Source organism: Pistacia vera, unplaced genomic scaffold (genome assembly GCF_008641045.1).
Source record: "Pistacia vera cultivar Batoury unplaced genomic scaffold, PisVer_v2 Contig1040, whole genome shotgun sequence".
In the NCBI taxonomy this organism is placed as follows: domain Eukaryota; kingdom Viridiplantae; phylum Streptophyta; class Magnoliopsida; order Sapindales; family Anacardiaceae; genus Pistacia; species Pistacia vera.
The window spans coordinates 294,281-310,610 of NW_022195072.1; the positions used below are offsets into that span (position 1 = coordinate 294,281).

At 36.4% G+C, this 16,330-nt stretch overlaps 2 protein-coding genes across 3 annotated transcripts; both read right to left on the reverse strand.

Annotated features, from left to right (window-relative positions):
* Window positions 1-496: 496 nt before the first annotated feature.
* Window positions 497-4,307, reverse strand: LOC116126658 (LRR receptor-like serine/threonine-protein kinase RPK2). Its single transcript, XM_031412333.1, has one exon. It carries the CDS (start codon window positions 4,148-4,150, stop codon window positions 740-742), a length of 3,411 nt encoding a protein of 1,136 aa, XP_031268193.1. The 5' UTR covers window positions 4,151-4,307; the 3' UTR covers window positions 497-739.
* A 2,471-nt stretch (window positions 4,308-6,778) lies between these two features.
* On the reverse strand, window positions 6,779-9,191 carry LOC116126694 (uncharacterized serine-rich protein C215.13-like). Of its 2 annotated transcripts, XM_031412375.1 has the most exons (3): window positions 8,045-9,191; window positions 7,441-7,687; window positions 7,048-7,220 (listed from the first exon to the last, which is right to left on the reverse strand). In XM_031412375.1, the coding sequence occupies exons 1-3, from the start codon at window positions 8,803-8,805 to the stop codon at window positions 7,188-7,190; spliced, it is 1,041 nt and encodes a 346-aa protein (XP_031268235.1). In that variant the 5' UTR covers window positions 8,806-9,191; the 3' UTR covers window positions 7,048-7,187. The 2 variants fall into 2 exon arrangements, with proteins under 2 accessions (XP_031268237.1, XP_031268235.1); XM_031412377.1 differs by lacking the exon at window positions 7,441-7,687 and having other exon boundaries at window positions 6,779-7,220.
* Between the last annotated feature and the right edge of the window lie 7,139 nt (window positions 9,192-16,330).

A 16,330-nucleotide genomic window follows, 5' to 3' on the forward strand; every position in this document is an offset into this window, starting at 1 on the left:
CATGAATGAGGTAAGTAATTACTTCCTAGTTGCATGTAATTTCCGTGCTCAGTAGGCCTAATTGATTTAACATTTTATCCACGATCTTATTAATGCGAGAAATTTGTGAAAGTTGACTCTAGCAATGTACTATAAAATGAATGACGAATCCTTGAATGATTTGTACATAAAGTGCTCAGCCTAGACTTTAGATCCATTGAGAGAGTAAATCTCTAACCTAGTAACTGTAACAAATATGTTTAGAAACTCTTTTTCACAAATTAATGTTTTAAGTTTTAACTGATTTCTCTACCACACTATTTAGTCATTCAAATAAATTGCAATATATCAATTATCATAGTTAGATACTACTGAGCATTGAACACAAATCTATTTACTTAAAATAGCCAACCTATAAATGCAAACCTCGTCCTAACCGTTTCTGATGTCATAATTCAGCATGGAAAAGCCCAAAGCAAATAAAGAAATGGTTAAATATCGCCTATCGAAAAAATCATGCATAAAAAGCAAATATCAAAGACTTTCAACTCAAAACCCCAATATTTGCTTTCTGTTATCCGCAGGAGGAAATATGACTGTGAAAATATACATTGGAAACATAAAGCTCAAAACTAAAGCTGGGGGATCCCCTGTCAAGTGACTGGGTGCAGATATACTGACATTATACTATACCTATGTACCTTCTATGCTCAGATGTACAAATGCAGATGTGCCTAGTCAGTCATCAGTCATCACCCTTCTAACAGGAAGGTCGAATTTGCTTCAAGCATTGGACAACATGCTTCATGGTAGGCCTGGTCGAGAGAGTTTCAATGGTACACTTGAGTGCCAAATGAAGCATACTTACCAGGTCATCCTGGGGACCTGTCTCCCATAGCCTTGCAGTGAAGACATCCTTTGCCTGACCTTGTCGTAAAAGCATTGAGGCCCAAGAAATGATGTTGAATCCATTTCCATGTGAAGAAAATGAAGGATCCAAGGCTTTCTTGTCTGATATCAACTCCAGCAGCACCACACCATAGCTGTAAACATCGGCCTTCTCAGACACACGGCAGGTCATTGCATACTCTGGTGCTACATACCCAAATGTTCCAGCTACACCAGTTGTTGCATGAGTTTCAGAAGTTCCCAAAAGTCTAGATAATCCAAAGTCAGACAGATATGCGTTGAAGTTATCATCCAGCAATATATTACTTGGCTTGACATCACGGTGTAGAACCCGTGGAACACATTGGTCATGCAGATATGCAAGCGCAGATGCTATGCCCAGAGCAATCTTGTGAAGAATCCTCCAATCAACAGCTCTAGCAGATCTTTTCTGGATAAATTCTTCCAAATTACCTCCTGGCAAATAATTATATATCAGGAACATGTCATCTTCGCTTGCATGGTACCCTATTAAAGTCACGAGATTCCGGTGCCTCACACTTCCAAGGGTTTTTATCTCGGCATGGAACTGTTGAATACAATGAAACCTTCCAATAGCAAGCTTCTTCACAGCCACTAGGATTCCTGGAGAGATTTCGGCCTTGTAAGTGGCACCAAAGCCTCCACATCCAATGCAGTTACTGGAGTTGAAATTCCCTGTTGCTCGAACAATGTTTTCATAAGTTAATGGAACCCCAATGTCAATGAAGAGTGTGATTTTCTTAGACTCGGAGACCTGAACTCTGGAATCTGGGACCCACTTCCTTGTGTAAAAGAAGAGAGTAACTAGAATTAGAAGAACTAAAACAACTGCTGATGCAGACACTATGGATGCAATCTCAATTGAATTAATATCATTATCATCAGTTTTATGTCCTGTTGGTGGAGATAACTTAATTTCTGAATCCCCATAGTTGTCGGTAGATAATTCCAAAGAGGGTACAGCAAGGGAAAATACATGGCAGGAATTAAGATAAGGGTTTCCACGAACACCGCTGCAATTCATCACTTTACTATTCAAGGGAACTGAACCAGACAGATTATTGAAGGATGCATTAAATGTTAACAGTGACATCACATGAGCCAAACCAGAGGGGATCTGACCTGAGAGTTTATTATTGTTGAGCAGGAGAGCAGTTAGGTTTCTCAAGTTTACAAGACCTTTAGGAATCTCACCTGAGAGAGAATTTGAAGAAAGTTTCAACAGTTCAAGTGATCTTAAACGCCCAATGCTTGATGGAATGCCACCAGTGAGGTTGTTACCAGCCAAGGAAAGATGTTTAAGATATTTCAACCGATGGAGACTGGCTGGAACCTGACCTTGAAGTTTGTTCTCACTCAAGTCGAGAAGCACAAGAGATCTCAAATTCCCTAGACTTTGAGGCACTATCCCTGAAATTTGATTCTGGGAGACATCCAAAAATCTCAGAGATTTGCACATTGCACCAATATTCAAAGGTATCTGACCAAATATGTTGTTGTTGCTGACATTAGCAATCATTCCATGCAATTTATTACACTTCCCAAATAAACTTCCAGGAAATGATCCAGTGAGTTTGTTTCCTCCAGCGAGAAATGCATAATCAGTCTGCTTTCCCAATCTCTCTGGAGCAACTGGAAGCCAACGGATTGAACCAGTGAAGTTGTTATCACCGAAGTTGTGAATCATCACCAAAGAAGCAGCAGACATCAGAAAAGGTTTTGCAAGGCGAGTTCTATATGTAAAATAAGACACATATACATATGATGGGTTGAAGAGTTGCAGAACATACAAGCTCTGTGAGGGCAATTGAGGGCAAACATTGTTATGAAATCTTGGGATAGATCCTGATATCTGATTCCCGCTAACATCAAAGACAGTCATACAGGGAACTGGAAGATTCACATCGAGCTCCCCAGTTAGCTTGTTTGAGCTCAAGTCAACATGATATAGCTTCTTGCATCTATCAAAGACTCCAATTACTTCTCCATTTAAAAGGTTCTGAGCTAAGTTCACCATTTCCAAGCTGTCACAAGCACCCCAACTGCTTGGAAGTTTACCCTCAAGATTCGCCTTTGGCGCCCAGAGTATCTTAAGCTTAGAAAGGCTTGTAATTTTTATTGGAATAGAGCCATGGAAAGAATTATTATCAACACTAGAAACACTCGACAGTCCAACTGGCAACTTTCCACTTGTTTCCCCAGCATTCATTACAGGATCAAAGAGATTCGAAAGGACAAGAACCGACAATTCAGCACAGTCCCCGAGCTCAGCGGGGATCAAGCCATTAAGTCTATTTCTTGAAACATCTAGAACCTCAAGCTTACTTAGCCAGCCCAGCTCGTGAGGAATGACGTCATTTAACATATTCGAAAACAACAAAAGTATCCTCAACTGCCGACAATTCCCCAAACTACCCGGGATTCTACCAACTAGGAAATTCCCAGACAGATCAAGATGCTCTAGATACTGGCAATTACTTCCAAATTCACTTGGAATCGAACCATTTAGCTCATTATATGACAAATAAAGCCCCCTTAACTTCAAAAAACTACCTAAAGATGCAGGAATCGATCCCTTCACTTTATTACCAGCTAAATTCAAAATCTCTAAACCCTCACACTTGTTAAAAGAAACTGGAATCTCCCCATAAATCCTATTAAACCCAAGATTCAAAATCCGCAAATTTCTCAACCCTACAAACTCATTTGGCAATCTTCCATCAAATAAATTCCCTTCAAGATCAAGCACTTCTAATTTCTCCAAACCCCATATCTCCACCGGAATTTCACCACTAAAACCATTAAAAGCTAGTGACAAAACCCTAAGTTCACCAAGTTTCCCGATCAATGGAGATAGCTTACCAACTAACTTACCCTTACCATGCAAACATGTTCCTCTAACCCCAAAACCATAAAATGGAAAATCAGATAACTTGGAACAAGAAGAGATAGCTTGAGAATTACCTTTAAACACATCACCACCAGTGATATTCACAGAGATGACCCTAGATTCAGAGTCACAAGAGACGCCATACCATGAACAATGGTTTGTTGTGTTGGGGTCCCAGGTGGATAGAAGCCCTGAAGGATCAGAAACCAAGCTCTTGAATTCCAACAAAACTTTTTTCTCAGAAAAAACTTCTCCGGAAACCGAAGAGAAGATACACAACACAAGTAAGATCAGAGATTCAACAAACATGCTGCATTTCAAATGAAAACAACAGTCAAAAGGAAAACCCATATTGCGGAACTTGTCAAAAAAAGTCTAATTCCACTCCCTTTGGAGAGGAAAGAAAGAGAGTTATTGCAGGAAAACAAGCAAAGCGTTTTTCTTGTTTCAAAAAATACAGTAACTTTGAAAACAAAAACGCGTTCTTTGTTTGCTGCTACTACTTCTACTACTACTTATTCTTCAGCTCCAAAATGAAAAATGTTTTCAGTTTTTTCCTTTTCTTTCTCAAGTTCGAACATGTCTGCCCTTTTTTCTATGAGGTGGGGTCCAGTGAACTTCACTGCGGTGGGCTTTGGTTGTTTGTGGGGACCAATCCCGTCAATTAATGCATCATGTTGTCAACACACGGCGGCTCCTTTTTAGACCAACACGAATAGTGGGTCCCTATCTTGCTGACTTGGCTTGTTGTATATGCCACGTAGGATTCGGAAAAATTATTTTTTTTCTTCGGATTTAATATTTTTTAAAAAAAATAAATTGACTGGGGATCAATCGGTATTGTGAAAAAGTGCACGCTTGTCCAACTCTTAAAGTGGAAATTATTTTGTAAAAAAAAACAAAAGAAGTAAAATCGATAATTCATTTAATAATTATAAATGCAAAATGTGGGTATCATAAATTTGAGTTAATTAGTCCATCAAAAGCAAGTGAAAAGGACAAAGAGGATCTTATCTTCTTTGGAGAGTTACATAACAACACCTGAAGATGCCTTATTTTAGTTGATTAATAACTATAAATATCATAATGAATTTAATTCTTTTTTATTTTCTTTATTTGGGAAAATATGTATGCAATTATAATTATGGTTCTAATAAATTGGAAGTGTTAACAATTGAGTAAACGACTTTTTCTCACCCAAATGATAATTTAATGACACTTTTCCACCTATAGAAATACAATTTTATTATCCAAATTTATATTTCGTTCTGATTCTGACATTGTTACGACTCCACATCACCGTCATTCTCTTCCCCGATCATCATTCACCATAACCCCTCAAACTCTACTCCTGCTAACCCCGCCAATCACTGACAATTGAACGATAAGGGTTTGCACAATCGTCCCTCCCAAGTCAAATTTCAATCAATCCTAACCACAAAAATCTAACCTTCCACTACCAAAAGACTCATCGACTTCCCCTATTCAAAAGTCACAATAGTATAGACCAAGTTTGCTATTTGTTCGTCGTCGAAATATAAATTTGGATAATAAAATAGTATTTTAAAAGTCCATGGGTGAAAATAGTTAAACCATTATTTGAGTGGGAAAAAGTCAGTGAACTTTTAACCGTGTTCATAAGATCTTCAAAATCTACCATAAATATTTATACTTAATATGACTTTCAAATTTTAAAAATAAATATGCACTTTTCTTGTAAAAAAAAATAAATTCAGACGAATTGTTTTAAAATATATATTAAAATAAAAAAAAAATTATAGATTTTTTTTAATTATAAATCAGGATAACCAATAGGACTGGGCCAGGGTCTGGACCCGCCGAGATGGCTACAGACTACAGTCCGAGTCTTCTTGGTCAAATAATATTGCCCAGGAAGCAATCTAGTGTATACTTTTTCTTTGTTTCAATTTTTTTATTTAATTTTTTTAAATAAATAAATAAATAAAAAGTACACTCATAAACACTGTTTAGTAACTTTCTCTCACAAATATCACGTGTTGATTTATAATTGGTCAGCTTATATGAGTTTCACATGTCCAATAATAGGTCTTGACTGACTAAGCCAATTACAAACTGTTACATAGGATTAGTGAGAGATGTTTGTGAGACTAGTATTATTGAAATAAAAAAATAAATGACGTGGATGGGCGAGAATTTTGTTGGTGGGTGGGAACAAATATTATAATATTATATATATATATATAATTATCTAGGGTTGAATTCGAAAAAATTACAGTTTCATTTCTAAATTTGCATAATTGTTGTAAAGAGAAAATGGGTTTATAATTAATTGTAAACACATTTGTCACATTTAACCAGTCAAAATACACTACAAATATATTTATCATTATCATGTCAAATAATCTTCCTGATAACAAGGATCAATCATATAACTAAAACTTAATTACAGAGAGGGCCCTCAAAAATCAAAACCCAGAATCAAAATTATTCTCAAGAAAATTGCTTAATTTTTGTGATGTGAAGACCATCAAACGGTTTAAAAGGGCTTGAATTGTTTCCATTTATGCTTATATATGTATATTGTCACACAAGTGTGTGTATATATATATATATATATATTTTTTTTTTTTTTTTTTTGTAACCAAGGGTGTTCAGACCAGTTTGTACGTACCTCAACTAATCTCTTGGAACCTTGAAATTGACAGGGTAAATCCTATTAGTGGCCACCCTTATTAGAACCCAGGTGAATCGAATTCAAGACCTTTTAAGTAATACACCAAAGATTCTTAGACTCCTAGTTGACCGGTGAGTCACCCAATAGTAAAACACGCAAATATATTTGCAGATGCAGTCATGGCTACTCTGTATTTACATGATTAATCTGATCATTAACATCTGACCATACTTAACAGCGCAAAATGACTGATTCATCATCAGTAAATTAAAGACTAATTTACATCACCAAAAGGAAGATTCATCTGTACATACTTTGTCCTGCGAAAATTCAAAACCCCAACATCGCATGGAAGATTATTCCCATGAAATAAAATTAAGTTCATCTGTGCACCAAAAACAGCCAACCTATAAACCACTAACTGCTACATTCAAATTGTCTTGCTTTGATTTATTTGAGATAAACGATCAATTCTACGTGTGAGCCCTTGCACTTAGGCTCAACATGTGGTGATTGGTAAGGCTAAAGAGAGGTTCAGATTGGCATTTTCAACAGGCAGAAGGAGAAGGAGGTTTAAGGATTCAGTTGCACATACTCTTTCAACAGCAATGCAAAAAACGAGAACTGAAGCAACATGGATGACAAGAGGAGCAAGTGACACAGCAGCAGGCAGAAGATGTTGAAGCTATTTTATCAGCCAGCTGCTTGTTTGGGTTCTTCTCAACCTCTGGTTTAGCAGAACTGCCTCCTGGTCCCTCTGTTAAACTGCAGTAATCCAAGGCAAATCAAATCAATGAATTTTAAGAGCGGTAGAACTGCCGTAAAAAAAAAAAAGCGTATGTGTATAGAAGTTATATGGACAAACATGAACATCTAAAACTCACAATGCAAAAATATAAAAAATAAATCAGGACTTTATTATTATGTTTTCCATCAATGCTAGACGCATAGTTAATATAGGTTTGAGAGAGAGTGAGAATCATACGTGGTAGGAATGGAAGAGTGACAGCACCATCTTTTTTAGGCTACAGTTCCAACAGTAGCAGAACGCCCAGCTACAGTCAGAACAGTAGCAGCTTGGCCACAATAAGTAGCAGCTTGGCAATGAACAGTAGCAGAACGTGCAGCTACAATCAGAACTGTAGCACGATGGCCATGCACACCTCTTCCCTCTACACGATCTGCAACAAGGAGAAGCTACACCTGCACTTTCGTTGTTGTTGTTCTCCACTCTGCAATTCATCCACCGGACACTAGGTTTGGGAACTTCCATTACATTTATAATATGCATATAATGTGAGTAAGTTGGAAGATCGGTTTTCATGCACAAATATTCGCATCAATGCAGGGCACTGTGGACTTATATACACAAAAAGTCCATGAACATATATTAAATGTCGACAAAGTGTGCATATAAAAGTAACATGACAGGAAGAACAAAATTTTTCTCTTGAATGTTTGCTACTTAATGCAAAGTTCATCTGTCGGTATGTACGCTGAACCACCATGTATATAAGTTGAGCACATGAAAGTAGAAAAAATTATGTAAAAGTATAAAAGTGTTTGCAGAAGTAATGATATTCACTTACATTGGAAAAGCAAATGAGCGAGCACTCTCATTTGAATGGGTGGAGAAATTAAAAGAACTCCGCGCTCCTTTGGCAGGTGGTCCCTTTTCCATACTTTGATCTACTGCGGTATCTATTGTTGAAACCTTGATGCTGTCATCTGACTCTCCAATTTCTTCACTCTTCTCCAATTCTAGACTCTTTCCCTCAGTTTCCTCCACTGGAGCAGGAGATATTGGGCTAAACGTAACAAATTCACCTGACTTGGAAAGTTCTCCAGACTTCAACACTTCTCCTCCCAACATAAAAACATGGTCTTTTGAGAAACTGTTATTGCCTATGTGAAGGCTAAACAGCGACTCATTAGAAGCAGCACTCCAATCCAGGGGTGTTGAGGATTTTCTTTCAAACACAGTTGATGGGATTCTAAGAGGATCATATCCTCCTGAACGGTCCATCACTTGGAGTGGAGGGGATTGTGTTGATGGCAAATCATATACCGATGATTCATGGGTTACCTGAGAAGCTGGAGATGTCGAAGAGGGAACTGGAGACCCATTGTCAAGTTCTTTTGATCTTGAAGAGTTGCCAGTACTGGAAACATGTTTTGGTGCCGATTGAGCATCCAATTCTGGTTTGGAGGAGGAAGTAGTATAGGTTCCGGATTTGCTAGGTCCTTCTGAATCCACTGAGGGGAGATCTAATGATATTGCTGATGTAAACGAAGAAGAGAGCGGTCTTAAGTTTATATTCGTTTCTTTTGAAGTAGTCTCTGGATGCATTACCGTATATTTTTACTGCTATCAAAACTGTCAATAACAGCTGGATGTGTTTCTGAATGCTTACTGCAGCCACTCCCATCAACAGCTATCTTGAAATTATTTCTCTAATTCTGTCTCAATCACTAACCTTTGGGTCTATATATCTGTATACTCATTGGCTCCTGTCCTAGTAATTAATTACTTGAGGATGAGTTTCTGAATGCTGAATGGTTTCACTTCTGTCAAAAAGTATATTCTGATGTTTACTGGTTTGATCAAATTGATGTCCCTTGGATAACTGTCTTGATGCTTACTGCCTCCAGTGTCATCTATGATCTCTACATGTATTCTTAACAGTTTATATATGCTTCTTCTCCCATCTCCTGATCTCTTGACTGAAAACTGAAAAGTATTAATAGGATTCAGATTCAAAATGCCTTAAAAATTCAACAACTAGCATAGCAAAAATTCTTATGTGTTAAGAATAAAGCTTACTTTAAAAAACACGGGAAAGACATTAAATTAGTTGCTGAAAAGATGAAGATTTTTTTTCTGGACTAATTATTTACAATCCAAGCCACAATTTTACATAGAACTCATCATATAATAACTGAAATTAATGGTCGTATATTTGGTGAAGGGGGAAAAATACAGCTATAATTTTCAGAATTCATAACATTAAAAATAAATAGCACAATACAATGTTTAAAGCTGATGCATCTACATTCCAGTTCCTCCAAATGTATAAGTTTTAAGAGGGTATGATTTTATTATTAACAGAAAGGATCTCCAATTTCCCAATACCCATATTTGAATTTGGGTAATTTTTGCAATCTCAAGAGTACTGGCTCCCTACATCTATCTTAACCTCAGATTCCTAATTTCGTGTAGGAAAACTTCCCCATAAATAATTCATAAAGAAAAGAAACATAACCCGCATTCTTCTTCCTTAATTGTTTAAAACCACAGAGACAATGTAATCGTACCAGATAAATTTAGGTTCCTTTAATATGTAATTTTCTATTTTGATCTTTGGTAAGATTCTTCGTATTATTAGTTAACGTAATTAATAAGTTAATGCTAAACCATGTTTGGCACTAATTGATATAAATATAAATTTTTAAAAAAATTCTCATAACATCATGGCCGAAATCAACTCGCCGGAAACGACACCGGCGACCAACACCTCCACCTTGACCCCGCGAATCTATCTATAAATTAATTACCTGTATATTTGAATTTAAAAAATAAAAATAAATAAAGAAACATAAATTAAATTGAATCAGAAAACTTGGTACCTGGAAGGCATAAGATTTGACTAAAAACTACGGAAAACCGAATTTAACGTTCGCAGATGGTAAGGATAACTAGTTCTTCTTCTTGTTGAATTTGAATTTTGAAATTCCGTTCTGTTGAAAGAAGTAGAAGGAGAAGTAGTAGAAGGAGAAGGAGAAGGTCAAGGAAAAGAGGAAGAAAAGAAAATGTAGTAAAAATTGAGAAAATAAAAAAAACAAAATGAGAAAACGAAAATTAGGATTTTTGCTAAGTAAGAAATGGGATGATGGAAGGCGCTGAGAGACTTTCGGCGTTTATAATTCTATTTTTGTAACTAACAATGAACGGAGATTCGCGCCATATCCAACTGCTCGCTCTCACTCCGTCATGATAAGAGAAGATCTGATACAGTCAACTATCATCACTTTCTAAAATTCAGCCTATGACTGTGTGCCACGTCTTTATTGCAGTTTTTTGTTTTTAACGTGCCGTACTTTGACTGGCAAGTTATACCAAAATACCAAATCCTATATTGTTGAATACTTATATTTAATGTATTAGAGAACTCAGTATGAGTGGTTGCAAACTGAAAAACAGTATTTGAAATAGGTTTTTTATCTATGGAAAACTAGCTTTCAACATCATCATCAGAAAAATCTATATTAGTGAGCTGAGAAAGCTGTTGCATCATTTTGACTGACTGTTTGGGCTTGTTTGGACAATTTTTGGAAAATGGTCAGGACGATTGCACAAATAACACCGATTAGATCATTTGCCTTGGCGTTTCTTTTTCTGAAGAAACTAACGGTATTTGAATCATTGGAATTTGCGCCTAATAGGAGCATTAGGTGGAAAATATTTGATGCATCTAGAATGAAACTTCTTTTTGGTAGGACAAGAACATGAGCGATCTGATTTGCATTTGATCTGTAAGTCTGGTCACTGACAAACCTTTGTCAACTGCTTAGAATGCTTCAGATAATCATCAAAAAATTATTTTTGAGAACAGAGCTTTTCCAAGGCAAGAATGACAAACTAATAAATTTCTCTAAGAGAAGTGGAACCAGGTTGTTTGCTTTGAGACTGCATAAGCTTGGTTGCTTCATGACTTAGGGATTCTGGAATAGAAGCTAAAAATGCTTGCTTTATGTTAGGATCATCCATACCTTTAATAGATGATATCATTTTACCATTTATTTATAATGTCTATCAAGATCTTTCTTTTTGAGAGAACAACATCGCATCTTAAAATATTATTCTCTGACCTAGTCCTCATAAAGGTGAGGTCATCCACAAAATTCATCATAGAGGAGATATATAGCTTGATTAATATCTAGCATTTGGATAAACAAATTTTGTCTGTACTCTTGAATACTAATCCACCAATCACGAAAAATTCCACCAAATCTAGCTGTAAACTGTGTAAGTACAGTAGAGACTTGGGCATAGGTTTAAGCATCTCAGCTTGTAACCAGGCCTAAAATTCATACATCCGATTTCTCCATTTATGTGGAGGAAGATCATCAACAGTAAAAGTGTGGAGCTTGGTTGAAACTGTATAAGAGTCACACTCAGCTGTATTATGACGGGATTGGCGATACATAGGCGGAGAGTCTGGAATGAAATCATCACCTTCCAGCATCTCATCATCAACTTCAGAGACAACAGGTGGTCTTGAAGATTCAGGTTGATGGGTCATTAATTGGGGATAAACATCGAGATGTTGATTAAAAGTATCACCTTCAGAATCAAAGCTACTATCAAATGATTTAAATCTGCACCAACAATCTGTAATTGAACTTTAAGAACTTTGAAACAATGAACATCAGAGAGAGACATATTGAAATTAAGAAACAGTGTCATAATGACTGTTCCAGTATTCAAAGTTGTCTGTGTTGTTCCTATGCAAGCATGCTGATTTTGGACAAATCTGATGTCTAACAGAGCGATTCGAATGGAAATTGGGAGTCCTTTTCTGCCATGGTAAGATAGAGCAAGCCTGATAGCACCAAAGTGTACATGAGAGTATCCTTCACGAATCCATTGGACAATGGATTCTTGAGGGATCTCCAAAGTAACATATTGTTCTTGAGTTGTGGCTGGAATTTGCCATTTATCAAAAGTACTAGTTTGGACATACTTTTTGACTGGCTTTCTGGAAGGTCTAACAAGAGTTTTAAAGGTTTTAGATAAAAAAGAAGAAGACTTGGAAAAGGTTGTATAAGGATTTACAATGGGAGGGATAGTATGTTGGATTTTTTTATTTTTTGGGATATAAGATATTTCATACAAGCTATCTACTTTAGAAGAAAATCTAGATAAACTAGTATTTATTGGAGCAATAAACGTAGATAAAGCTGAAGAGGATTCTATAAGCGTGAATTCAACCTCTTAAATGTGTAATACAACTTCAAGTAGCAAGAATAGCTCAAGACCCATAATAAATTAAGAACATTAAATATAAAACATAACCAGGACTTAAAAGAGGCAATATTGGAGGGGAGGTAGTCCCCCTCTCACACAGAAATTGGAACCAATAAGTAACTTAAAGAAGCCAATGACCGAGGGGAGGTAGTCCTCCACTCACACAAAAATTGGAATCAATAAGTGTGCTTGCTCTGATACCAAAATGGTTACTAGACCTCAGAGATGGTGCCAGAAGATTGGTTATGGAGTTTATGCATGTGGGAAACTATGATAGTAGACCTATATGAAACCAATCAACATAACGATCGGTCGTAATCATGGTCAAGGCCTTCCTCTTATCCCATACATCTTCTAACATCATCTAAAAGAGTTAGTGAAAATGAAACACATTAAGAATATAAATGAAGATAATATATGAGATCTTTTGTGATTCTTACCATTATCAAAATATTACGACACCCTTAAGGTTGAGGGAAGGTTTAGAAATATGAAGGAAACATAAAAGAAATGTGTGAGAATAAAATATGAAGAGAGAAATGTGAGAGATTTTTTATAAGAGAACAATGTAATACAAGAGATTTTTTCACAATGCGTCCTCCTCCAACGGGAAGATAAGAGTCTTTATTTATAGAGAAATACAAGACATGACATTCAATACACATTAAAGGGATATTTAAAACATGGCTTGACATATTTGATTTTTTTTTTTTTTAACATTTATTTGCCTGCAATATTTGACTTTTATATCTCATACGGGAGATATTATACTTGAGTTGACAAACTGCCATTGAGTCCATGTCTATTTTACAGATAAACATAAAGGACATAAATTTTTATTTTAAGACACGCAGAGCTTTAATCATCAGACAAGTTTGTAATGTGCCACGAGTCTTCATCTTGGAAATCAAGGCAACCCATTGCTTAAATTCAATCAGCAGGAATTTGTTGAGAAGATGAATCTATATGATTATTCGGAGAAATGTCTGGAGACTGAGATGGCTGCTTTGCAGAGGTACTTGGTGAATGCATGTATTGCTATTGCTTGGATTTATGAAGATAGTAATCACGAGACTACTGAAGCTCTTCTTTATGCACAGTATCTGGCTGAGAGTCTGGGTACCACCATTTTGGATAATCTGAAGTGGCATTTAATTGAGTAGTGATGGAACGTATGCATGTTTGTTTGGCTTGGAGTAATTTCTTAGTGTAAGCTGGAGGAAAGAGTTCCCACGGGGCATTATCGCGCAAAGATGGCCATATCTCATTTGGAATTATCTGATTTTTCTAAAAAAATGATTTTCTGAATTGACCTAATCTCAACAGGATGGTCAAACATATTATTGACGAGATCATATGGATAAGATTGATTAAATGTGACTTGATGTTGTGAAAAATATAGGTCATCGGATCTGATGGAGTGATGTCTATGAAAAAACATGATAGACCATGCCATTTTGGTGGACATAGACCTCTATATCGGGCAAGTTGATGAGCAAACAGAGATTTCTATTTTTTTATGGTTTTGAACCATTTGAGAAAAGTCATCAAAGAGTGTAACTTAGAGGTTGAGGATGACTGATACCGAGAAATCATTTTCAACATTTAATGGACCGGGAATTGAATTGCAATGTGGTACTGGTGTAACATATACCAAAAGAACCGTAATGGTTTTTCTGGAAATATAATATCTGGACCCAGAGGTAAACAAAAGATTTTTGAAAAAGGGTAATCTGGATGGACACCTAACATATCATACATGGATTGTCCATATTTTTCAATACATTGAATTTGATAAGAAAACATGAGGGTAGTGGCATTTTCATCAATGGTACGAGTTCGAACAAGGTCATCACATTCAAGAGATGTGTTTGGCATATGGTCTGGTAAACAAGAACTAGACTGGGTTAGTGGTTGATACATGAAATAGGGAAGTGGTTTAGACCTAGGGTTCATGAACACACTTGTTTAGTTTTAGGCCTGGATAAATAATATGTAATGGTATTGGTGTGATCTTTGATGTGCTGGACGACGAAAGAATACTTGCTGAACCATTCTACCCATCGAAGTAATTATTGATGTGGAACATTTTTCTTGTTGAATCAGAGCATTTGATCAAAGGACTTCATATTTGTTTCAACAAAAAAAGTGATGTCCAACAAGATGGAATTCAAACCTTTCAATAACATTTTTTTATTGCTAATACTTCCTTGAAAGTAGAATGATAATGATGTTGATGTGGTTTGAATTGTCCACTCTGATATCCACACAAATGTCTTACTTTGTCATTATCTTGTTCAAAAAGCACTGTACCCCAATGAGTGTCACTAACATCTATCTAAAGAATTCATTTCCTAGAAGAGGGAATCTTCAATGGCTGTGTATGGAAGGATTTGCATTTAAGACTCTTGACTGCATTGGTTTGCTTGTCAGATCATGAAGGAGGATTTTTCTTAAGCATCTAGGAAAGTGGAGAAGTGAGTTGAGAAATGTTGGGAATGAAATTGTGCACGTAATTGGCAATTCCCAAGAATTGTTGTATTTCTTTTCGAGTTGTGAGAATGTCTGGGAACTTCTGTAATTCATTAGCAATATGAGGCTGGAAGTCATATTTGCCATCAGCAATAACCAAACCAAGAAAATCAATCTTTGTCTGACCTAGCTGCATTTTCTTTTTAGAGAGCATAGTACCATAAGAGTGTATGATATCAATAAATTTGCGAAGAAGATGCATATGAGATTCCTCATCTTTTGAGAAGAGGAGAATATCATCGATATAAATGAGACATGTATGAAGAAGAGGAGCAAATATCTTCGTCATGACTTTTTGAAACAGGGAAAGAGTGACCTTAAGACCAAAAGGCATGATTGTCCATTGGTAGTGTTGGTTGAGAATACAGAAAGCCATCTTATGACGATCATTAGGATGAATTTCAAGTTGCCAAAATCCAGCTTTGAGATCAAATTTGGAAAACAGCTTTGCATTATGAAGTATTGCAGCTACTTTGCATTGCCAGCTAGTTTGGCAGATTCAAGACCATGCTCTTGATCTCGCTATTCCTACGACTATTGATGCGTTGCTTCTTATTATTGACTCTCATAATACTCCTCACTGCATCAATTCCCAAACAGATTTCCAGAGATGATTTGATTAAACTGTTACCAGACTCTTGGGTGACAAGTTATGAATCTCTTAATGAAAAAGAAACTCTAGTGGTTTCTACGTAATCTACCATGCATGATAACAGTGGCGAAACAACAACTATCAGATTCAAGTCACCAGCAACTCCTAGTGCTCCACCTTTGAGTTTTCGACAAACTCAATTTATGATCACTCCAATCTCACCAACTACAACAGTACGGGAACCTGGACTTTCAATTCATTCATTTCAACAATCTGGTGTTCTTGTCTATCATCAATTTGATCTAGTCAATGGTCATACTCCATTTGATCTTGACTGTCAATGTTTGGACTGCCTTGATGATTATATTTGGGAAATAGATGATCATTATCTTTCCAGACGAAACCATTTTAGAAAGAAAAGACAGACAGCTCGATGCAGTAAAAAATATCTTCACTCCAGATTTGAAGACCATGATCCCAAAGCTGGCCTTCTTGGTCAGCCATCCGACAAATTTGACTATTATGTCAAATATTCTCCTCCAGCCTAGAAAGAACCACCATCCATTAAACCTTCATAGGGCATTCCTCTAGAACCTAAACCCAGATCACCTTTAAAACTATCCAAACCTACTAAATCATCTTACTTTAAAAAGTCTTTACCATGTTATTACCAGGCTCTCCGGTGGATTGCAAAAGAAAACAAAACAGCCCATTCATCCCTTA

What these genes read in the sequence shown, in the direction of transcription:
- LOC116126658 (XM_031412333.1), bottom strand. Translation starts at nt 4,150, where the DNA reads ATGGGTTTTCCTTTTGACTGTTGTTTTCATTTGAAATGCAGCATGTTT.
- LOC116126694 (XM_031412375.1), bottom strand. Translation starts at nt 8,805, where the DNA reads ATGCATCCAGAGACTACTTCAAAAGAAACGAATATAAACTTAAGACCG. An exon ending in CGCTCATTTGCTTTTCCAAT is followed by an intron (nt 7,688 to 8,044) that starts GTAAGTGAATAT and finishes GATGAATTGCAG; the next exon opens with AGTGGAGAACAACAACAACG. An exon ending in CACTCTTCCATTCCTACCAC is followed by an intron (nt 7,221 to 7,440) that starts GTATGATTCTCA and finishes GGATTACTGCAG; the next exon opens with TTTAACAGAGGGACCAGGAG.